Consider the following 23,999-nt stretch of genomic DNA (forward strand, 5'->3'; position numbering starts at 1 on the left):
CTTGCCATTTGGGGCCTTTTTCTTAACTCTTCATTTGTGTTGTTACCAGGGCTTTATTGCTTCAGTATGACTTTCAGAGAAAAACAGGCAGAGAGAGTGAAAGAGATGACAGCACTGAAACTTCCTTGGATAAAGTGGAGCCTGAATAAAGGGTTTGAACCTGGGACCTACTGTGATAATTTAATTACATCACTTAATCCTTGAATTTCCTACTTATCTTGTAATCTTTTCACTAGGAACACAAGTTTTCACCTTTGCTGTCTTTTAAAATAGAAATTAAGAATGTTATTTAGGCAAGCCTAAGAAGACTTACACAATATCTGGCATTGTGGGTATATGTTCCCCTTACTACCTCAGAATTATGTCTGATATCTTACATGGTCTCTTAAATCCTCAGAAATAGCTACTTAAGTGGTGATCTCATGATGCCATTTTTTAAAAAAAAATTATAAGAAGGAAACATTGACAAAACCATAGGAAAAGAGGGGTACAACTTCGCATAATTCCCACCACCAGACCTCCATATCCTATCCCCTCCCCTGATAGCTTTCCTATTCTTTAACCCTTTGGGAGTATGGACCCAAGATCATTCTGGGATGCAGAAGGTTGAAGGTCTGGCTTCTGTAATTGCTTCTCTGCTGAACATAGACATTGACAGGTAGATCCATACTCCCAACCTGTCTCTTTCCCTAGTGGGGAAGGCCTCTGGGGAAGCGGAACTCCAAGGCACATTGGTGGGGTTGTCTGTCCAGGGAAGTCTGGTCTGGTCGCATCCTGTTAGCATCTGGAACCTGGTGGTTGAAAAGAGTTAGCATACAAAGCCAAACAAATTGTTGACCAGTCATGGACCTAAAGGCTGGAATAGTGCAGGTGAAGCATTGGGGGATTCTCCATTTTGTAGATAGCCAGTAGGCATATTTTAGTTGTATTTCAAAGGACCTGCAGCTATACTAGTGTTTTTTTTTTTCTTTTTTCCCTGAGCCTGAAATCTGATATGCAGGTGGATCCTAATTATTGTCTTGGGAGATGATGTCATGGCTGGAAAAAGGACCAGAAAGCTGGATCTGGGAAGAGAGTAGCTCCGTAATATGGGAAAGGGGTATAAATATTGTTGACCATAAACCCCATCGATTTGATGTGATCTGGGGCCCATATTCAGCTCAGGAGCCTGTGTAAACTCTGCATCCCTCTAGATCTGAGCTCACATTCTGTGGTCATAAGTAGGAACATTCCATGCTGCCCCAGTGTTGACCCATCTTCAGGTGTAGCATAGAATATGTTCATCCTCCCTTCGGAGGATGGAACATTCTTTACCAGTGTTGATCCAAGTTGAGGGCAAGGTCCTGTGGAGGCCCACAAAGGGGTCTGTTTTGTTGTTCCTGATAGAAATGACCAGTAACAATGGAGAGAGGGTTTTTTTGTTTTTTTTCCAAGTTCTAAGCCCATCAAGTCTGTTTGGGAATCTCAGGACTCCCCGATTAGGGCCCCACCTGCTGGACATTTATTTTTTATTTTTAAATTTACTTTTATTATCTTTATTTATTGGACAGAGACAGCCAGAAATCTAGAGGGAAGGGGGAGATAGAGAGCGAGAGAGACACTTGCAGCACTGCTTCACCACTTGTGAAGCTATCTCCCTACAGGTGGGGACCAGGGACCTGAACCTGGGTCGTTGCACATTGTGATGCGTACGCCCAACCAGGTGTGCTGGCACTCACTTTTTTTTTTTTTTTTAAATCTGAGTTGTTGCAGCTAACTCTTCATATCTTGGGCACTCCTGTTTTCTAATACTGGTTTCTTTTGTTAGATTGCCTACTTTAATTCTGGATACCCATGAAACATCAATACATATTTGAGTTTGATTTGTTTTAGAAGTTCTAATACTTAGAGATATTTAATCAGAAAACATAAAATGACCTTTAGCATTATGAAAAAATTAATGGAACAAGTTAATAAGTCATAAAGTCGTGCCCCCCCACTCTTTCTTTTTCTTCTTCTTCCCCTTCTTGTCTCCTTCATCTTCTTTTTCTCTTCCTCCTCCTCTAGAACTAGGGCCTCTGCCAATTTTTCATTCAACTAAGGAGAAGGAAGGACACCATAGCTCTAACATATCATCCATTGCCATTACACTTCCCATGTGATGCTGGAACTCGATTATGTACATGGCAATACAGATGCCATTCATGAACTGTTACCTCTCTGGCTCCAGTTTTGGCTTTTTAGCCATGACATTTACTGAATAACTTGGGTACAAGAGAATTGCATCTTTAAAAGATTAGCAGTGCTATGGGTAAACAGTAGTTAGAGAAAGACTATACTTTCAGGGATCATTTCTATAGTATGTTACAAGAGTAGTTAAAGCAAATAGCTGTTTTACTGAAGGATATTGGAAGGAAACTGAGTTTTCAGATTTAAGGTAGTGTAGTCAAAAATAGTTTTTTGAAAATATAATTTCACAATTAGAAAATCTGAAATTACCTTACATATGAGTAACAGAAAATATTCCTTTACTCCTCAAAATTTTACAGTTTTATAAAATAATTTGCCCCTCAAATAAATTGACTTGTATTAACATCTTTGGATCAATAGATGAAACTAAGCTTCATTAATTAATTTTAAACTTTTTTTAGGTAAATGAACTGGTGGATGCCAGAGATGTCGGCCTTGGTGCTTGGTTTGAAGCGCATATACGTCGTGTTACTAGAGCTTCTGATGGACATTCACGTGGCAAAACTCCAGTGAAGAATGGCAATTCTTATAAAAGGACTAGTGGAAATGTAAATCATAAGCCCAAAGAGAACACAAATAAATTGGACAGTGTACCCTCTACGGCCAATTCAGACTCTGTCGTTGCTGATGAAGACGTTATTTATCATATCGAGTATGATGAGTAAGTGCTCATGTTATTGAGGACTTCATGTTTTTGTTTTTGTTTTTAGAAGCAAAGCCTTCCATGGTTCAAAGTTGTTTTTAGAAGTCTTTCTGAAGAAAAAAAAGAAGTCTTTCTGAAGAAATCATTTAGGGCCCATTTTCAGTCTATATCATCTTTTAGTTTATTGGTTGGCTATAAGATTTTAATACTCAGTCATCTCTGGCTCCTAAATAGTTTATATATTTTATATTCTCATGTCTACATTAATTATATTATAAAGGGCTTCTTTACTATATACTTTTTTATGTGGATTGTAAAACATTTACAAAGTATATTAGTAACAGTGTAATAGCTATTAGAATGAGATAGGGCTACTTCTTAAACAACTTAGTGTTGACTTATTTTCACATATAACTTTTACTCATTTAATGGCTATAAGGTTATTTATTGTTTTTATAGGATTGTGCATCACCACAAACCAATTTTAGAACATTTTACCTCCAGAGATAAGGCCCATTCCCACTAGCAGTCCCATAATGAAATTTACTTATTTATTTCTTGAGTGCTGTTCAGTTCTGGCTTATGTTGGTTCTAGGGATTGAACCTAGGGGCTTCAAGCCTCAGGCGTGAAAGTCTATTACATAAACCACTATGCTTGCTATTTACCTGACACACACATACCCCCCCCCCCCAGACGTTTTTACATGTTCATAAGAAATTAAGGATTTGCCTTGAAGGCCTAAATTTATATGTTAATTTAGATTTGTAAAATTATTTTCAAAATAACAGTACACAAGATGCGATAGGTAAAGATTTACTATATTTTCAACACACTGAATTTGAAGTCATCACTCAAATGAAACCATAATACTCTGGGGAAAAGTGTGTAACTGAGATTTCCGTGGTTAACTGAAAAAGTCAAAAATCTCTATATTCTGTACTTCTCAGGCACTGTGACTAGGTTACCATCATACCTTACTTCACAAGAACTCTCATACTGCTTTTTATCATAGTAGAAGGTAATAGAACCAACAACTACAATGAGTATTGAAATTTGGGATAGACCAAGACTAACAATATTGATAAATCAAGGTTGGCACAGAAAGGGATTGTTTATGAATAATAGTCAGTATCTGGTTATGTATACCATGATACAGAGGAGAGATAGAGAAGTGTGTGCGGGGGAACTTTGGCTAAATGTATAACTGCCATTAGTAAGAGTTTAGAGTTTGCTTTTAAGTTTTATTTTGGGAGGAATAGAGGTAGTGTTTAAAACATATTGCCACCTAGAAACTTAACTCTATAGAATCAATAAAGATGTCATTGTTTAGTAAAATATATTGTACAGAACGATATGACATATGTCGTTAAAGAAGCTTTAAATAACAGTGACCTAAGGCTTGTTGAATTTTTGAAGTTTATGGGACTCTTAAAAAGTTAGTTTTCAAGTAATACTTTGCAGGGGGGCCCTGAGTTTGGTGTAATGTTAAAAGCACAAAAACTGACTTTTTCTTTAATGAAAGAAACTTGTCTTGACTAAAGTGAATGTTAATGAAGGAGAATATAAAGCCAACACTGAGATAACTTTAAAAGCTTATATCCCCTTTTATAAAAGCTTACATTCCAAATCATCTGTGATTGACTCAATATGCTCTAACAGAAAGTTTGTATGATTTATTTGTATGCTTACTTGCTTAGTTTGGTGAACCCTTACTGTAAGTACTTTTTTCCTTTTCTATGACACCCAAACCCACAAATACATTAATATACATTTAAATGTTTATATAGTTGGGTGTCATAGAATAAATTTCTTTCTGCATCTCAAGGCTGTATTCATTGTCTGAGGTGAATCAAATAACCACCAAGGTTTGCTGATAATATTTTAATATCCACAATGTTATAGACCCAGGACATTATCTCACTAAAGTTCATCATACAACCATATTAACCTGTCTTGAAATTTCGGTTTGCTACTTGAATTTATTTCCATATGAACATTGCATTAAAAGGGGACATTTTGCCATTCCAACTCTGGGGAGCCAACTAAAAGAAAACAAATCATGGCCTGCTGGATAGTTTCAACACTTTTTTTTTAAGATTTTATTCATTTATTAATGAGAAAGGAGAGAGAGAGAAAGAACCAGACATCACTCTGGTACATGTGCTACCAGGGATTGAACTCAGGACCTCATGCTTGAGAGTCTAGAGTCTTAGCCACTGCGCCACCTCCCAGACCACTCAACACTTATTTTTATGGCATAAATTTATAAGCTGATGTTTTAAAGGACTAGGTTTTATTTATTTTTCTAAAGATTCATTTATCTTATGAGAGAGAGAGAAGAGGCTAGAGGCCCTGAGCGTTGAACCTGGGGACTTAGCATAAAAGTTGTATGATCTATCCATCAAGACATTGCCCAAGCCCACATGACTGGATTCTAAAGGTGTACTTAACATGATGTTTTCTATCAGTATAAGTCAGTTTAAAAAGCCATTTTAGGGGGACTGGGAGGTGGCATACCAGGTTAAGTGTACATAGTATGAATTGCAAGGATCCTGGTTTGAGGCCTCAATTCCCTGCCTGCAGGGCGGTCACTTTACAAGCAGTGAAGCAGGTCTACAGGTGTCTTATCTTCTCCCCTCTCAATTTCTCTGTCCTAACCAATTAAAAAAAAAAAAAAAGGCCTTCAGGAGCAGTGGATTCATAGTGCTGGAACCAAGACCCAACAATAACCCCAGAGGCAAAAAAAAGAAAGGTCATTTTATTTTTTGAATTTTTATTTTATTTTTTTAATTTTTATAAAAAGGAAATATTGACAAAACCATAGGATAAGAGGGGTACAGCTTCACACAATTCCCACCACCAGACCTCCGTATGCCAACCCCTCCCCTGATACCAACCCCTCCCCTTCCTGTTCTTTAACCCTCTGGGAATATGGACCCAAAGTCATTGTGGGATGTAGAAGGTGGAAAGTCTGGCTTCTATAATTGCTTCCCTGCTGAACATGGGTGTTGACAGGTCGATCCATACTCCCAGCGTGTGTCTCTCTTTCCCTGGTGGGGAAGGGCTCTGGGGAAGCGGAACTCCAAGGCACATTGTTGGGGTTGTCTGTCCAGGTCGCATCCTGCTAGCATCTGGAACCTGATGACTGAAAAGAGAGTTAACATACAGAGCCAAACAAATTGTTGACCAGTCATGGACCTAAAGGCTAGAATAGTGCAGATGAAGAGTTGGGGGCGGGGGAATCCCTCTGTTTTGTAGATAGCTAGTAGGCATATTTTAGTTAAATTCCAAAGGGCCTATGGCTATACTAGTTTTCTTTTTCTTTTTTCTTTTTTACCCTGAGCCTGAAGTCTGATATGCAGGTGTATCCTAATTATTGTCTTGGGAGATGATGTCATGGCTGGAAAAAGGACCAGAAAGCTGGATCTGGGAAGAGAGTAGCTTCCTAATATGGGAAAGGGGTATAAATGTTGTTGACTATAAATCCCATCGATTTGATGTGATCTGGGGCCCATATTCAGCTTAGGAGCCTTTGTGACCTCTGCATCCCTTTAGATCTGAGCTCACATTCTGTGGTCATTAGTAGGAACATTCCAAGCTGCCCCAATATCAATCCATCTTCCTCAGGTGTAGCATAGAGTATGTTGTTCATCCTCCCTTCAGAGGATGGAACATTCTCTACCATTGTTGATCCAAGTTGAGGGCAAGGTCCTATGGGGGCCCACAAAGGGGTCTATTGTGTTGTTCCTGATAGGAGTGACTGGTAACAATGGAGAGAGGGATTTATTTGAGGTCTAGGCCCATCATGTCTGGGAATCTCAGGACTCCTTGATTAAGGCCCTAGCTGATGGGATGGCCTGATAGTAACTAAAGAGTCATTGTTAAAGTATGCCAGTTTCTTGTCCTTATTCAGCTAAAAAAAAAAAAAAAAAGGTCATTTTAAATATTTGTTACCATAATGCCTCTGAATTTGACAGAAGGATGTTAAACACTACATAGTATGTTGTAAAATATAATATATAGTGTTGCTTATATATTTTAAAATAATCTGTCAATCTCTCCAGTTAAGATACTTTCATAGAACAGATACTGTAATACTATAAGCCAGAGGTTTTTTCTTATTTATTTTCCCTTTTGTTGCCCTTGTTGTTTTTTATTGTTGTTGTAGTTATTGTTGTTGTTATTGATGTCTTCATTGTTGGATAGAACTGGAAGAAATGGAGAGGGGAGGGGAAGACGGGGAGAGAAAGATAGACACTTGCAGACCTGCTTCATCACCTGTGAAGTGAACCCCCTGCAGGTGGGGAGCTGGGGGTCAAACCGGGATCCTTATGCCAGTCCTTGAGCTTTGCACCATGTGACTTAACTTTTTAAAAAATATTTATTTATTCTCTTTTTGTTGCCCTTGTTATTTTTATTGTTGTAGTTACTATTGTTATTGATGTTGTTGTTGAATAGGACAGAGAGAAATGGAGAGAGGAGGGGAAGGCAGAGAGGGGGAAAGACAGACACCTGCAGACCTGCTTCACTGCTTGTGAAGCAACTCCCCTGCAGGTGGGCAGTCGGGCTCGAACTGGGATCCTTAAGCCTGACCTTGCGCTTTGCGCCACGTGCGCATAACCAGTTTTTTCTTTTTAACCTATGTATAAATACCTGTTTACTTTTTTTTGCCTTAAGAATAGCTCCATCTTAAAAAGGTTAATTAAACCATCTTAAAAAGGATAATTAAACCAGGATTAAGCTGATGCTTTTTTAAATATTTTCCCTTTTTGTTGCCCTTGTTTTTTATTATTGTTGTAGTTATTGTTGTAATTAATGTCGTCATCGTTGTTAGATAGGACAAAGAGAAATGGAGAGAGAAGGGGAAGAGAGGGAGAGGGAAAGATAGACAACCTGCAGACCTGCTTCACCACCTGTGAAGCGACTCCCCTACAGGTGGAGAGCTGGTCACTTGAACTGGGATCCTTCCACTGGTGCTGTTCCTTGTGCTTCATGCCACGTGCGCTTAACCCTCTGTGCTGCCACCCTCTGTGCTACCTTCCGACTCCCCCGCTTTTTTTTTTAAAGTTTTTAAATTAATTTTTTCCCTTTTTTATTGTTGTAGTTATTGTTGTTGTTAGATAGGACAGGGAGAAATGGAGAAAGGAAGGGAGGACGGGGGACAGAAAGATAGACACCTGCAGACCTGCTTCACTGCCCGTGAAGTGACTCCCCTGAAGGTGGGGAGCTGGGGCTCAAACATGGATCCTTATGCCTTGCTCCATCTGCACTTAAATCGCCACCTCGGGGCTCCCTAAGCTGCTTTTTTTTTTTTTTTAAACAATAGTGAAGCTTTGATATATTATTGAGATTGAATGGAAAAGTTATATTATCAGTTAAGATTTTGAATGTAACATTTTGCTGAGCTCTAATTACAAAATCTCATTTGAGTGGCTCAGGAGGTAGCACAGTGGGTTAAACATTAGATTCAAGCATGAGGTTCTGAGTTTGATCACAAATATTTTGATAGCTTGTGTCTTCATTTTCATTTGTTTCCAGGAACATTTGAATTTCTTGCTTTAGTGCCTCTCTGACCCAGCAGTTCTTACACAACATGTTGTTGAGTTTCCAAATTGTGTGACTTTTAGTAATTTTCTGTTTGTTGGTGAATGTTAGTTTTACTCCACTGTGGTCTGAGAAGATATTTGGAGTGATTTCAATGCTCTTGAGTTTGTTGGTACTGTATTTGTGGTCTAACTTGTGGTCTGTCCTTGAGCATGTTCTGTGTGGATTTGAAAAGAATGTGTGTTCCTGTTTTATGGGATGAAGATCTTTGAAAATGTCTAGGAGGTGTAGTCTGTCCATCTCTTAATTTAATTCTCTTGTTTCTTTGTTGATTCTCTGCTTTGTTGATCTGTGTGAGAGTGGGGTCTTGAAGTATCCCACTACTGTATTACTATTGATGTATTTTTGTAGTTCTTTTAGTAGATGTTTGATGTATTTAGATGGGCCCTCATTGGGTGCATAGATGTTAATAATTAAGTCTTCTTGGTTGATTGATCTTGGTTGATTGATCCTCTAATCATTATGTAATGACTTTACCTGTCTTTTAGTACTTTAAAGTCTATTGTGTCAGAGATGAGAATGACTGTTCCTGTTTTATTTATTTATTTGTGGTCCCCAGCACCCTATATGCCAAAATGATACTCTGGTTCTCATGCTCCTCTTTTCCTCCTGTCTCTCTCTTTAAACAACAGAAAAAGACTCATTTGGCAACTGTTCGAAGGTAATGTCATTGCTACTAGAATCTTGAGAAAGATTTTTTTTTAACTACTATTAGCCCGTGATACATGCTTTTGATTAGTTTTAAATATGGCTGCTGCAAATAGAAATCAGCTTAAGTCCTCCACCATCATATACTGGGTCCCCATCACTCTCAACTCCCTTCTTCCCCCATCTTTGGCTTCTGTGCAACAGGTCGTACCTAGTACAAATCCCACAATTTTCCCTTTCGCCCTTTCATTTTTAAAAAAATTTTTTATTTATAAAAAGGAAACATTGACAAAACCAGAGGATAAGAGGGGTACAGTTTTGCACAGTTCCCACCACCAGACCTCCGTATACCAACCCCTTCCCTGATAGCTTTCCTACTCTTTAACCCTCTGGGTTAAGAATGAGTTCTGGGGTGATGTTATCATAGCCAGCAGCTGTTGCCGGTATTACCCTCTTCAAAGCGTCTTCCAGTTCAGACAGTGTAAAGGGAGAGAGTTTTGGAGATGGACAAGATAACCGGAAGTGGGATGACCACTCGTGGGAAATTTCTCTTTTCCAGACTGGGTCAATCTTAGCACGTCCAACTTGAGTTAGGTGACTGGCCACTGAGTTTGGAGATACGGGAGGATGGGAGACGGGAGGGGGTTGGCTACCGGCACCCAGTCTGTGAAGAAGCTTCCAGGCCTTCCTACTTGAGTGGGTGAAGTTCAGACTTTCCATGAGTTGTTGCCAGTGGGCTTGGCGTGCTGCATCCAGGGAGGCAATGACATGGTCAGCCACATCTGGGTCGCCCGACTCATCATACTGCTTTAGTAGTTGCTCGCATTCAGCATCAAGACAAGGCGTATAGTTAGCACGTCTCCCACGAGGAATGGCTTGGGAAGCTGCTTTGAAGATGGCTTGGCAGAAGCGCCTGTAGGAATCTTCAGAGGGGATAGAGTTAATTGGAATTGCAGGAATAGATTTGTTGGTAAGATCACTGAACAGACGCCAGTTTGCTTTCCGAAAGTTCCATCTTAGTTTCTTCAAGCACAGAATCAGTGGGAGCTAGAGACCAATGTGGATGATAGCTGGGCGGTGATGACTGTGCGGGAAGATCTTGAGAACTTGTCTCGTAGCGGGAAAGGCTTGGCCGTTGACTGTGCTAATCCAGCACAGGTCGGGTGATGAGTCTTTATTCCATCTAGCACTGTGAAAAGAGCCTGGCTGTTTGGGATCGTATAATAGGGAGAGGTCATTTGCTGAAGCCCAGTCGGCTAAGATAGAGCCGTCAGCACGAGTGGAGGAATATCCCCAGTCTTGGTGATGACTATTAAAGTCTCCAACGTAAACGGCTGGGTGATTCAGGCTAGGCAGGACCTCATTATCCCATGAGGCACTGGGATGCTTATATACGTTGACGAGCTGAATAGTTCCAATAGTAATGGAGTCGTAGAAGGTCAAAGAGGCCGTATGGCGACTAATCCCTAGCACTGCAAAAACGGTATCATCTGTTTTCCATCTACACCATGCCTCGGCCTCGCGTGAGCTTAATGTGCAGCTTGACGATACAAGAATCCGGCATGAAGCCCAGCCAGTCTATCTTGGCATTACTCTCGATCGCACTCTGTCATTTCACGAACATCTCATAAAAACTGCAGCAAAGGTGGGCGCAAGGAATAACATCATTGCAAGACTAGCCAGCTCCTCATGGGGCGCGAGCGCTTCCACACTACGATCATCATCTCTGGCATTATGCTATTCCACTGCAGAATACTGTGCCCCAGTATGGTTCCGTAGCCCCCATGTCCACTTGGTCGATTCCAAATTATATTCCTCCATGAGGATAATTTCTGGAACCATCCATTCCACCCCAGTTCCATGGCTGCCAGTTCTTAGCAACATCGCCCCGCCAGATATTCGTCGGGATGCGGCATCATCTAAGTTCATTTCCCACGTCTACACTCGACCGGACCTGCCAATATACGCGGATATCTTCACCCACCCTGTCCAACGCTTGACGTCTCGTCATCCAATCTGGTCCCCTATGCCTACACTGAACTTCTCTGTTCCAGACTCTTGGAAACAGAGTTGGCAGTCAGCTGAGGTAAAGAACAAACACCTCATCACAGACCCCTGCAAGCGCCAACCCGGCTTTGACCTAGTACGTTATGATTGGGCCCTCCTCAATCGCTATCGAACAGGCCATGGCCGGTGCGCCGCTATGTTCCATCGCTGGGGAGCCAGAGACGACCCGAACTGCCCCTGCGGCTCCAGACAGACTATGACCCACATAGTCAACGACTGCCACCTCTCCAGATTCAAAGGAGGTCTCGAAACTTTACATCAGGCTCAATCTGATGCTGTTGACTGGCTACCAGAGAAGGGCAAACGCTAGAAGAACCCTCTGGGAATATGGACCCAAGGTCATTGTGGGATGCAGAAGGTTGAAGGTCTGGCTTCTGTAATTGCTTTCCCGCTGAACATGGGCATTGACATACTCCCAGCCTGTCTCTCTCTTTCCCTAGTGGGGAAGGCCTCTGGGGAAGCAGAACTCCAAGGCACTTTGGTAGGGTTGTCTGTCCAGGGAAGTCTGGTCGCATCCTACTAGCATCTGGAATATGGTGGCTGAAAAGAGAGTTAACATACAAAGCCAAACAAATTGTTGGACAGTCATGGACCTAAAGGCTGAAATAGTGCAGGTGAAGCATTGGGGGGGTCCTCCATTTTGTAGATAGCTAGTAGGCATGTTTTAGTTATATTTTAAAGGGCCTATAGCTATACTAGTGTTTTTTTGTTTGTTTGTTTGTCTTTTGCTTGAGCCTGAAATCTGATATGCAGGTGGATCCTAATTATTATCTGGGGATATGATGTCATGGCTGGGAAAAGGATCAGAAAGCTGTATCTGGGAAGAGAGTAGCTTCCTAATATGGGAAAGGGCTATAAATATTGAGTGTAAACCCCATTGATTTGATGTGATCTGGGGCCCATATTCAGCTTAGGAGCCTATGTGACCTCTGCATCTCTGTAGATCTGAGCTCACATTCTGTGGTCATGAGTAGGAACATTCCAAGCTGCTCTAGTATCAACCCATCTTCCTCAGGTGTAGTATAGAATATGTTGTCCATCCTCCAACAAAAAAAAAAATGTTGTCCATCCTCCCTTTGGAGGATGGAACATTCTCTACCATTGTTGATCCAGATTGAGGGCAAGGTCCTATGGGCCCCACAAAGGATTCTATTGTGTTGTGCCTGATAGAGATGACCAGAAACAGTGGAGAGAGGGATTTATTTGAGGTCTAGGCCCATCAAGTCTGTTTGGGAGACTCAAGTCCCTTTTGTTTCTTAAGTTCCACCTATATATGAGATCATCTGTTTTCTTCATCATCCTGATTTATCACTTAACATGGTTCTTCAAGTTCCATCCAGGATGTGTTAAAAGAGAGATTATGTAATTCAACTTCTGAGTTTTAATAGAGAAAAGGAATGAAAATAATTTTATTTAATCAAAGGTAAGCATATTGATCTTGAGTATAGGGAGTTAGAAAGAGGTCAGTTTAAGAACCTGGGTGCATTATTAGGCAGTGCATTTCTTCTTGTCTGTAACTAATATATTTCTCAATGATACAGAATTTTGGCTGAGGAGGTGACTTAACATTAGAGTATGTTTAAATTTCTGGGTTCATTCCCTAGCAGCATATATTATGGAGTGGTGCTCTGGTTTCTCAATTAAACAAATATATATTTTCTCTTCATGCTAAAGCCTGGATAGTGGTACAATGACAGAATGCTGGACTTGTAAGCATGAAGTCCCAAGTTTGATCTCTATCAAAACATATGCAAGAATTCTGCTCTGTTCTCTCACTTCTCTCCCACTCCTATCTCATGAAACAAAATTAATCTTTGAAAAAATGCTGGATCTCTTAGGAATATTCACATTATTTTCTCTGAATTTTACCACTAAGCATTTTGAATAGATAATAATCATAAAAGAGGGTATAGGTAGTTAGTCAGAACTATAACCTTGTCCATAATCTTCTATTTTATTTTTTTAATATTTCCTTTTGTTGCTCTTGTTTTATTGTTGTAGTTATTATTGTTGTTATTGATGTAATCATTGTTGGATAGGACAGAGTGAGGAGGGGAAGACAGGGAGAGAAAGGTAGACACCAGCAGACCTGCTTCACAGATTGTGAAGCAACTCCCCTGCAGATGGGGAGCCCAGGGCTCGAATGAGATCTTTAAGCTGGTCCTTGTGCTTTGCACCACCTGCGCTTAATCCACTGTGCTACCGCCCTACTCCCCTTAATCTTGTTTTAAACATATCCTGTGCTTTGACTTTATAGATACCAACTGAGTTCACTTTATCAGACATATATATTGTCCCTTATTAATATTTCTCTTTTAAATTTTTTTCCCCATTTTTTCTGGATAGGATGGAGAGAAATTGAGAGGGGAGGGGAAGGTCGGGAGAGAGAAAGATACTTGAAGACCTGCTTCATTGCTTGTGAAGCAACCTCCTTGCAGGTGAGGAAGTAGGGGCTGGAACTGGGATCTTTTTTGCGAGTTCTTGTGCTTCATACTATATGTGCTTAACTCAGTGTGCCACCGCCTACCCCCCTATTAACATTTCTCAAAAGTATGGTCAGCACACTGCAGATAAGGTAAGGTGTTCAGGGTGGGGGTAGATAGCATAATGGTTATGCAAAGAGACTCTCATGCCTGAGGCTCTGAAGTCCCAGGTTCAATCAGCACCACCATAAGCCAGAGCTGTGCAGTGCTCTGGTATTTCTGTGTCTTACTCTCTCTGCATCTCTCTCGAAAATAAAATAAATAAAATACTTAAAAAAAAAAAAGGTAAGATGTTCAATATGCAGATTCTTAAAGGAGGTAAGACTCCACTTCTCCACACATTGGGTATGTGGACCTCAGGACCTTGAAATATGTTTTTCTTTTTTTTAATTTCTTTGTTGGGGGATTATGGTTTATAGTTGACAGAAAAATACAATAGTTTGTACATGCATAACATTTCCAAATTTTCCACATAACCATTCAACCCCCATTAGGTCCTCCTCTGCCATCATGTTCCAGAACATGTACCTGAGCACCCCCCACCACCACCCCAGAGTCTTTTATTTTGGTGCAATACATTGAAATATATTTTTCAAGTAGGCTGTGGTTCTCTTATAAGCTGTATAGTTTTCATCAGAATTTGGTTTTAAATTCAGGGTTTTGGTTTATTGATATTTTTTGTTTTATTTAAACTAATTTTTTCTTCCTGTATAAAAATTATTTACTTAGCATATGTTCTTATTTTCTAATAACCTTGAAAAGAATCCAATAATAAAGCATTCTGCTCTTTAATTTTTATAAAGTAATATTATTTTAACAGTTTTTCTTAAATAGTGTGAATTTATCTGTGGCATAGTTTTTGTTTTTTTCCCAAATTAAAATGAAATAGTTACTCACCATTGTTAATGTTCTACAAATGAGATTTATTTCCATGTAGTATGTCATGTGGTTTTAGGAAAGTTAGTGTTCTCTGGAAGTAAGCCTTATGTTTGAGATTTTAAACTTATTGGGGCTGAAGGTGGTTCGTCTGTAGAAAGCACTACTGTGTGTGAGGACCTGGGTTAGAGCTATAGCCATCACATAGGAGCAGCTGCATGGGACAAGCTTCACAAGTGATATGACAGTGTATCTCCTCTCTTATCTCTATTTTGCTCTCACCCACTAAAAGAAAAAAGGGGAGTGGGTTTACAGTTATAGTAGAGTAGTGAAGACACTGAGTCCCAGTGATAACTTTGGTGGCAAAAAAAAAAGCTTGAAACGTAATATTTTCTATTATGAATGAGTGTCCCCAGAAGCTGTGCTTTGAAAAAATTTTTAGCAATACTGTCTTATAGTTTGAAACAAGTTAGCTTACAAACCACTTTAAAAACTATGATTTTAAAGACTGCTTAGTCAGTTTTCCTCAAATTTAATTCTCAAGACTTTATGCAATAATTATTTTGTTACCCATCTTGAGATCTTGGTTTTTCTGAGATGTCACATGGGTAAGGATAATTAAAAGCATGCACTATGAAGAATAACTCTTAAAAGACATCAGAAGAGTATTGAGAACAATGAAATTGTTACTGGAAAATTTAGCCTAGGCATATTTCAGGTTTCTCTTAGAATGTTGACTTTATTGTCTTAAAAATATTTTTATTTATTCATTTATTGGCTAGAGACAAGGAGAAATCAAGATGGGTAAGGAAGTAGAGGGAGAGACACCTACAGCCCTACTTCACCACTTGTGAAGTTTCCCTCCAGCAGTGAGAACCAAGGGCTTGAACCAGATCCTTGCATGTGGTAACATGCACTTAAATGAGTGTGCCACTATCTGGCCCCTTAGAATGTAGACTATAGCACAAAAGTGGTTCTAAACTTTAAAAAAAAAATTTTTTTATTTGTAAAATGAAAGTATTAGCAAGGGTTCTAAACTTTTAAGGATATAATGTGGCTAGCTAGAATAATTTATATACCTATATTAGAATAATACCTTAACTTCAGGTTCTGAGAGGAGGTTATATAAAGCAAGAGAAAGAAAGGTGCTAGTTTTATATCCTTCCACAGATTGAGAATTGGCCCTTAGTGTAATGTAAAGTTGCCATGTACTAACTTAGTGATAAAGTTCTGTGCTTTTTAGGTCTGTGGGGCGATATTGTGAGTCCTGTTTCTGAACACCTCCCAAAAGTTTTATATGATTTCCTGTAATTTTCCACAGTGAAGATGTTGAAAAAGGTTCACTGCTTGGTCAGATTAACAGTGGTTATCTTCAACTAGAGATTAGATCTCATGGGAGAGGAGTGTGTTGGAGACTGCCTGTATTCTCGAATTTTACTCTTAAGTACTACTATAGTAGTTGAGCTGGCTTCAGGTTTTGTTTTGTTTTTATAAGCTTAAAAGCAGTCTTCAAAAAGCTATTTTTGTTAGTCTTGAATAGATTTTTTTTTGTTACCACATAAATTAATGTTGATCAAAAAGGGAATGGGGGAGGAGATAGAAAGAACCATAGATATCTTTTGAAAATACAGTGATCATAGTTTATTCTAGTGGATTAAGAATTTTTGTTGTAATCATTTGGACTGTAAGGCCAATTCATGGTTACCAGAAAAGAAAAGAAGGGCATAAACCAAAACTAAGAGGGTGTGTAGTTTATTTTTAATGATGAACACCTAAAATCTTTATGTTTAATGATACTATTTAATGTATTACATGTTTTTAAACATTTGTAGATAGCATATATCCCAGATGCATTAGAGTTTGAAAACGCTGCCTAATTCTCAACGAAAAAATACTATTTTACAGTCTACATGTTTTAATAGAAATAGGCACATTTTGCTTTTTTTTCTATCTTTTTTTTAAATATTTTATTTTATTTATTTATTCCCTTTTGTTGCCCTTGTTGTCTTATTGTTGTAGTTATTATTGTTGTCGTTGTTGGATAAGACAGAGAGAAATGGAGAGAGGAGGGGAAGACAGAGAGGAAGAGAGAAAGATAGACACCTGCAGACCTGCTTCACCACCTGTGAAGCGACTCCCCTGCAGGTGGGGAGCCGGGGTTCGAACCGGGATCCTTATGCCGGTCCTTGTGCTTAGCGCCACCTGCGCTTAACCCACTGCGCTACAGCCCGACTCCCAAACATTTTGCTTTTAAAATATCTAGAGTTCTGAGGGTTGTACACATTAGAGAAGAACAGGATACTGAACATAATATGGGTTTCCCTGAAAATAATATTGCTAGGGTATAGGAGGTTATAATAAATAGTAGAAAAATAAAGGCAAATAATTGCTCCCAGTTAAACATGGCAAATTAAGATGCTTGTTTGTTTCCATTATTTATATTCTCCTAGAAGATAATAAAAGAATTAATATGGGCCAGCAAAATATCTATAAAATATTCATATAGTGCACTGTTTTGCCATGTGTATGACCCAGCTTTGAGTCCAGCCCTTACCACAGTGGAGAAAGTTTCAGTGCTGTGGTCTCTCTCACTCTCAGTGCCTCTCTCTCTGATAAAAAGTAATTCCAGAGCAGTAAAGCCCTGGTGATAACAAAAACTAATAATAATAATAATAATAATAATAACAGTAATATTACATGCATACATTTTAAAAATGAGGTAGATGTAAAAGACACAAAAAAGGTTACATTTTAATGGGTGCATTATACCTAACTACTGTCCAGAAAAACCTGAAACGTGAGGATGAGAAGCCAGCAAGCAAGCAAGTACATTACATTGAAGAACTTTTCAAAAGCTCAGGCCTTGGACTCCTTAAGTACTTTGTAGGTAGGCATATGGAATATAACTGAGAATAAAATGGTTAATTTGTATGTATGAGCATTGTAACCACTCCCACCCTATCAAGGCTTTAAAAAAAAAAAAGCCTAGAAAATGACATAGGATTCAGCACAGAAAGTAATTGAATATCCCAGCATGACAGCTGTGAAACTGATCTAGGCCTGCTGAGTAAGCTTTCCAGGATAGGACAGAGACCTAAAATGTTGGTAGATTATCTGAAGTAATGAACATTGGAGAGTCTCACAACTGACAATAGATAATATGGTAGATACATAGAAAACTAAATAGCAATCAAATATGTCAAGCAGAAAGCAAAGATGTAGAAGAAAGGATATCTAATTAAACATATTTCATTATTTAATTGTGAATACTTTTTAGTTATCAAATGAAAATTTTGTGAAAATTTTACAGACAACATTGTTTAAATATGCTGAAGAGCAAGAAGTTTGCCAGTCCTTTGAAAAGTATGAAATCCAAGTTGGATGTTAAGAACTTGAATCATATGTCTCATCCTTATTTCTGTTCTGATAACATCTGTTCCTCATCTGTGAAGTGTGTTAAGTGTGAGTATTTACTTATATATAGCAGTGCCTTGTATTAGCAATACAAGAGGAAGATGGATGAAAATGAAGGAGAGATAGTTTAAAAGCAATATATAAATATAATTTAAAATTACAGGTATAAATTGACAGTCAAAAAAGGAGGAAAATAAAAGCAGTTAAGGCTCTATAAAGTATTGTATCTGATCAGAAGTCAAGGATGTACAGTTTTAACAGAAGATTGATTGCTTTCCACCTAGAAAGAACTTGCTTCTCAGCTGCAGAGAATGATTATATTATTTGATGAGCTTTTAGCTTTGAGATCTGCCAGTGTTAGGACAAGACTACAATTTCCTTGTGTACTTCAGCAGTGACTGGTTGTGGCAGGAGTTTTAGGGACTGGCATTTTATTTTTATTCTTTAGAATTAAAAAAATATATATTTATAAAAGGAAACACTGACAGAAACCATAGGATAAGAGGGGTACAACACCACATAATTCCCACCACCAGAACTCCGTATCCCAACCCCTTCCCTGATAGTTTTCCTATTTTTTAACTCTCTGGGAATATGGACCCAAGGTCACTGTGGGATGCAGAAGGTAGAAGGTCTGGCTTCTGTAATTGCTTCCCCGCTAAACATGGGTGTTGATATGTCGATCCATACTCCTAGCCTGTCTCTGTTTTTTTAACCCTCTGGTAGTATGGACCCATGGACATTATGGGGTGCAGAAAGTAGAAGGTCTGGCTTCTGTAATTGCTTCCCTACTGAACAGGGCATTTGCAGGTTGATCCATACTCCCAGCCTGAAGGGCTCTGGGGAAGCAGGGCTTTAGGACATATTGGTGGGGTCATCTGTCCAGGGAAGTCTGGTTGGCATCATGCCAGCATCTGGAACCTGGTGGCTAAAAATAGAGTTAATATATAAAGCCAAACAGATTGTTGACAAATCATGAACCTAAAGTCTGGAATATTGCAGATGAAGATTTGGGGTCTCCATTTTGAAGATAGCTACTAGGCCTATTTCACTTATGTTCCAAAGGACTATACTAGTTTTTTTCCTGAGCCTGACCTCTGAGATGCAGGTGGACCCATGTTATTGTCTGGGGAGATGGTGTCATTGCTGGAAAAACAGCTAGAAAGCAGGATCATGGAAGAGAGTAGCTCCCAAATACAGAAAAGGTGTATAAATATTGCTGACTATAGACCCCATCGGTTTAGGTTTAGGAGCCTATGTAACCTCTGCGTTCCTGGGGACTGGCATTTTAAATCTGCCTAGTGTAGACTCTCCTAGTCAGTCTCTATACCAGGTCTCATCATAGGATTACCAGGACTTGCTTTTCTTTTCTTTCCTTTTTTTTTTTAATACTGTATTTTTGACAGAGAGAGACAGAGAGAAACACCAGGCCACTGCTCAGCTCTGGCTTATCAGGACTTGCTTTTCTTGTCCAACTCACCTTCTTTCATGACAGACTAGAATCTGGCATAAGGACTTTGATAACTAGTCCTTTCTCCCTATCTTTCATAGCTTCACTTTCATCTTGAAAAACACTTCTTAAGCAGTCAACTGACAAAAGAGATAAAAATAATTCTTTTTAAAGTGTGAAAAAAAATGTTTATCAGATCTGAGAATGCTATTCAATGCTATTAATGTGCTTTTGACCCTACTCTGGTACTTTGGGAATTTAGCTTTTATCATTCCTTGATTTAAAAAACAACAACAACAACAACAACAAAAACAGGTACTGTCTCACTGGAATGGTTTGTGCAAATAATATGGACTATGCTTAACACCTTCTGAGAGTCTGGAACTTTGGTTTGTGCTAGGCATTGAGTATGTGAAATAAAAATTTGAGTGTGAGAATTCTTGACGACAGGCCATTGATAATATTTCACGTTTTGCCATAATTTGTTGTTGGAACATGTTACTCTTAGAATTTCATCTGTGAAGGCTAGGTTAAACTATTGATTCTGGGAGTTGGGCAGTAGCACGGCTGGTTAAGGGCAAAGTGCAAGGACCAGCATAAGGATAGTGGTTCGAGCCCCCGGCTCCCCACCTGCAGGGGAGTCTCTTCACAAGCAGTGAAGCAGGTCTTCAGGTGTCTGTCTTTCTCTCCCCCTCTCTGCCTTCCCCTCCTCTCTTCATTTCTTTCTGTCCTATCCAACAACGACATCAATAACAATAATAACTATAACAATAAAACAACAAGGGCAACAAAAGGGTATAAATAATTTTTTTTTTTTTTTTAAACTTGATTCTGAGACTTTTTTAGCATTCGGAATAATCAGGTTTCCTACCATTCTCCAAAGCTTGGCTGGCAAGATTTTTAAAGTACTAATATCAATTAGTGGATTATAAACACTCATTTTTATTCAGCTCATTGCTTTTCACTGTATTAATCCTACAGAAATATGTGATAGTATCATGCTAGAATATATAATTTTTACCTTGTAGCAGAGAAAAGAATCTCATCTAAAAGAATAGTTTTATATTCTGTGTGGCATTCAGACTATTGGGGAAGGAAACTTCTATTAACTTTAGAATTATAAAAATCCTGGAAGGTCTAGTTTAGCTTATTTCACAAATTGGGGGGGTTGCTTATGTGTTCTTTATTTGTTTTTTATCAAACTAATGTGAAACAACATGGGCATATAAACACCAATGGGATATGAAATGGGAGAAGCATAAAACTGTAGATATGACTTTGTCAGGTTTTTTTTTCTTTAGGATTACTTTTGTGATGATGACATTATTGACAACTAACATTTACTTGCCCCATCATGTGCTGTTTAAGCACTTTCCAAGTCTTCTCATTTCAGTTCTGAAAACGACCACATGAGGTATAACTAGTTACCATTAGATACACTATGCATGAAAGAAGTTTATTAGTGAGTTCCTCAAGGATATACTAGCCAGAAGCTTCAATGGGAATTTGATCAGGATTGACCAGGAAAAAAAAAATTTTTTTTGAATAGACATTAGGAAAATAAAGCATTTAAAACTTTGTCATATAAATAGAAGGAAATACATCCACGTTTTTACTTAAAAGAGAAGGCACAAGTGCATCTAGCCTGTCAAGTATGAGATCTTTCATAGGATATTAAGGTTTCTCTGTGAAACTTAGTCATAAAATAACTTCTGAAGCTTATCTTGGATCTAACATCATATACATTTTTATTGGGATTATGGTTTACAGTAAACACAGTGGTTAGTTAATGTATCTGTAAAATTTCTCAATTTCCTGCAAAACATTCATCCCCAGCCTAGGTCCTCTGCTATATGCACCAGGACCTGAAAGCCCTCCTTCCAGTCCCCCGAGTTCTTTGCTTTGGTGCAATACCATGTACATTTTCTTTTCTGTCTCAAGGTTATGTGAAATAAAGTATATCTTGGGCAAGGGTGGGTAGCATAATGGTTATGCAAAGAGATTCTCATGCCTGAGGCTCCAAAGTCTCAGGTTTAGTCCAGCACCACCATGAGCCAGAGCTGAGCAGTGCTCTGGTAAACAAAGTCTACATAAGATTATAAATGACCCTGATCATGTAACTAACTGTTCAAGCAAAATTTGGATTGCTTAGTTTTTTTTTTTTGAGATGTATTAAAATGTGTTATTGACTAAAGATCTACCCTGAATTGGTATTCATTTATTCCCAATGAATTATATATACTGTTAAGATCTTAGGCTTGCATAGCACTTGTTTGGTTTGCAAAAATCAGTGGTAGCAACTAGAGTTTACTTTCAGCGTTAGACCCACTTCTGTGATGAGCAAATCGATAAGTTGGTTAAGGGCTATGATCCTTGACCTTTGTCTCTACCATGGTCATACAGTCAGGCTAAAGTATTATTTTTGTGTTTCTCTAGCACTTTAAAATCATTGAGAAGATCTGTGAAAATAGATAGCTGAATAACATTCCCAGAAGTGATAGATTGGAAGTGGAACCTAAGAGTTTGCTTTTCTGCCATGTTTCCAGATGATGTTCTTTTCTGGGGACCACACTTTGAGAACCACTAGTATTTGACCTACCATAACATGAATGAATACCAGTTATTACTCATTTCTTAGTACCCTTACCGCTACACAATTCATAGAGGTGACAGCTCTAAATTTTATAGAAGCCAGTACAAACTGTTAAATAACTGTCATTAGTATGCTGACACCGTAAAATTTAGGAACCTGATAGAGCTTTAGATTCTGGTCAGATTTATCTCTATGTTAACCTGTGCTTTAGAAATGCAAATAAAGATTGTGCAAGAATTGGGCATAATGGTTATGTAAACAGACTTTAAGGCAAGAGTCTACTAGAATTCTTCCACATGGTTTCACTTTTTGACATTTAAAGTGGGATATATAAAATTGTGTGTGTGTGTACTCTGATACATATAAGTAATGCTCCCCTTTTTTCCATGGCTTTACTAATGAGCTGGCTACATGTAATAAATAAGGGAGCTATTAAAATGTACTAATTATTCTTACTGTGTTTGAAGCAATAGCTGAATTCAGTAAACTAATCTTAAGCCAAGAAACAGGTAATTAAAGTAATTCTTAAAATTTGGGTTAAGAAAATATTTGTTTTTGTTCAGCCCTCTAAAAGCTGATGTGATGGTGGTTCTTACATGTAGAGTAAATGTTGACCGTATTGTAAGCTATAAAGAGAACCACATCTCCAAGATTGCTTATGGGGAGAGTTCATGCTCACACTTACAGAAAACAGCCTATGCGAGAAAACAGCAGAAAAGATATCCTACTTAAAGATCTTGCACTTTGTTTTACTTTTTGTCCTAGATAATTAACTATGAAAATAAGGTTTTGGGGGAGTCAGGCGGTAGCAGCAGCAGGTTAAGCACATGTGGCACAAAGCCCAGGGACCAGTGTGAGGATCCCCGTTTGAGCCCCTGGCTCCCCACTTGAAGGGGAGTCACTTCACTGGTGGTGAAGCAGGTCTGCAGGTGTCTTATCTTTCTTTCCCCCTCTGTCTTCCCCTCCTCTCTCCATTTCTCTCTGTCCTATCCAACAACGATGGCATCAATAACAACAACAGAAACTACAACTATAAAAAACAAGGGCAACAAAAAGGAAATAAATAAAAAGTATTTTAAAAAAATAAAGTTAGGTTTTGGGAGTCAGGTTGTAGCACAGCGGGTTAAGCACAGGTGGCGCAAAGTGCAAGGACCAGCATAAGGATCCCAGTTTGAGCCTAGGCTCCCCACCTCCAGGGCGAGTTGCTTCATGGGCTGTGAAGTAGGTCTGCAGGTGTCTATCTTTCCCCCTCTCTGTCTTACCCTCCTTCATTTCTCTGTCCTATCCAACAACAGTGACATCAACAACAGTAATAACTACAGCAATAAAACAAAGGCAACAAAAGAGAATAAATATTTTTTTAAAAATCTAAGAAAAAAAAGAACAAGGTTTTATATACATTGCATATAGTTTTAGTCTTTTTGGTTATAACCATAAGCAATGTCCTATGATTCTTCTCTTTGTTTCTCTTAGATATCCAGAAAGTGGTACTGTAGAAATAAATGCCAAGGATCTTCGACCACGGGCAAGAACCAATTTGAAATGGAACGAACTAAATATTGGTGATGTGGTAATGGTTAATTACAATGTAGAAAATCCAAAAGATAGAGGATTTTGGTTTGATGCAGAAATTTCTACACTGAAGACAATCTCAAGGACCAAGAAAGAACTTCGTGTGAATATTTTCTTGGGGTAAGATTCTCTTCACTGATACCACTTAACTACTGAATTAATAAAAAAAATGTAACTTTTAGATATTATACACATGGTCATTACTTTAAAAGATATAATCAGTGAAATAGAGTGATTTCTGTGCTAAAGCAGAACTTTTCAATAAATTCTGAGAATTTTTGTTAATAAGTTTAAATGCTTATTATAACTTGAAGGCTACAGATATTATTTGGGAACGTCTTGGAAATAGTAGTATTTAATGGAAGAATCCTTGCTAATCTGGCAGTGGTTGTCTGCCGAGTTCACCTGTCTTCTGGAAT

The 23,999-nt window shown here is 38.6% G+C and overlaps 1 protein-coding gene and 1 pseudogene across 2 annotated transcripts in view; both read left to right on the forward strand.

The window, feature by feature from the left end:
• Window positions 1–23,999, forward strand: part of UHRF2 (ubiquitin like with PHD and ring finger domains 2) — a 95,591-nt gene that overhangs the window by 13,211 nt on the left and 58,381 nt on the right. The window contains exons 3-4 of one of the 2 annotated variants that reach the window (XM_007533622.2): window positions 2,631–2,890; window positions 23,482–23,700. In XM_007533622.2, the coding sequence (XP_007533684.1) occupies window positions 2,631–2,890; window positions 23,482–23,700 (479 nt within the window). The remainder of the gene's footprint in view (window positions 1–2,630; window positions 2,891–23,481; window positions 23,701–23,999) is intronic. The other variant, XM_060199546.1, reaches the window with a different exon arrangement.
• LOC132540999 (small nucleolar RNA U3) lies at window positions 2,309–2,410 on the forward strand (annotated as a pseudogene).

The sequence above is a fragment of the Erinaceus europaeus genome, chromosome 10 (genome assembly GCF_950295315.1).
Source record: "Erinaceus europaeus chromosome 10, mEriEur2.1, whole genome shotgun sequence".
Taxonomy (NCBI): Eukaryota; Metazoa; Chordata; class Mammalia; order Eulipotyphla; family Erinaceidae; genus Erinaceus; species Erinaceus europaeus.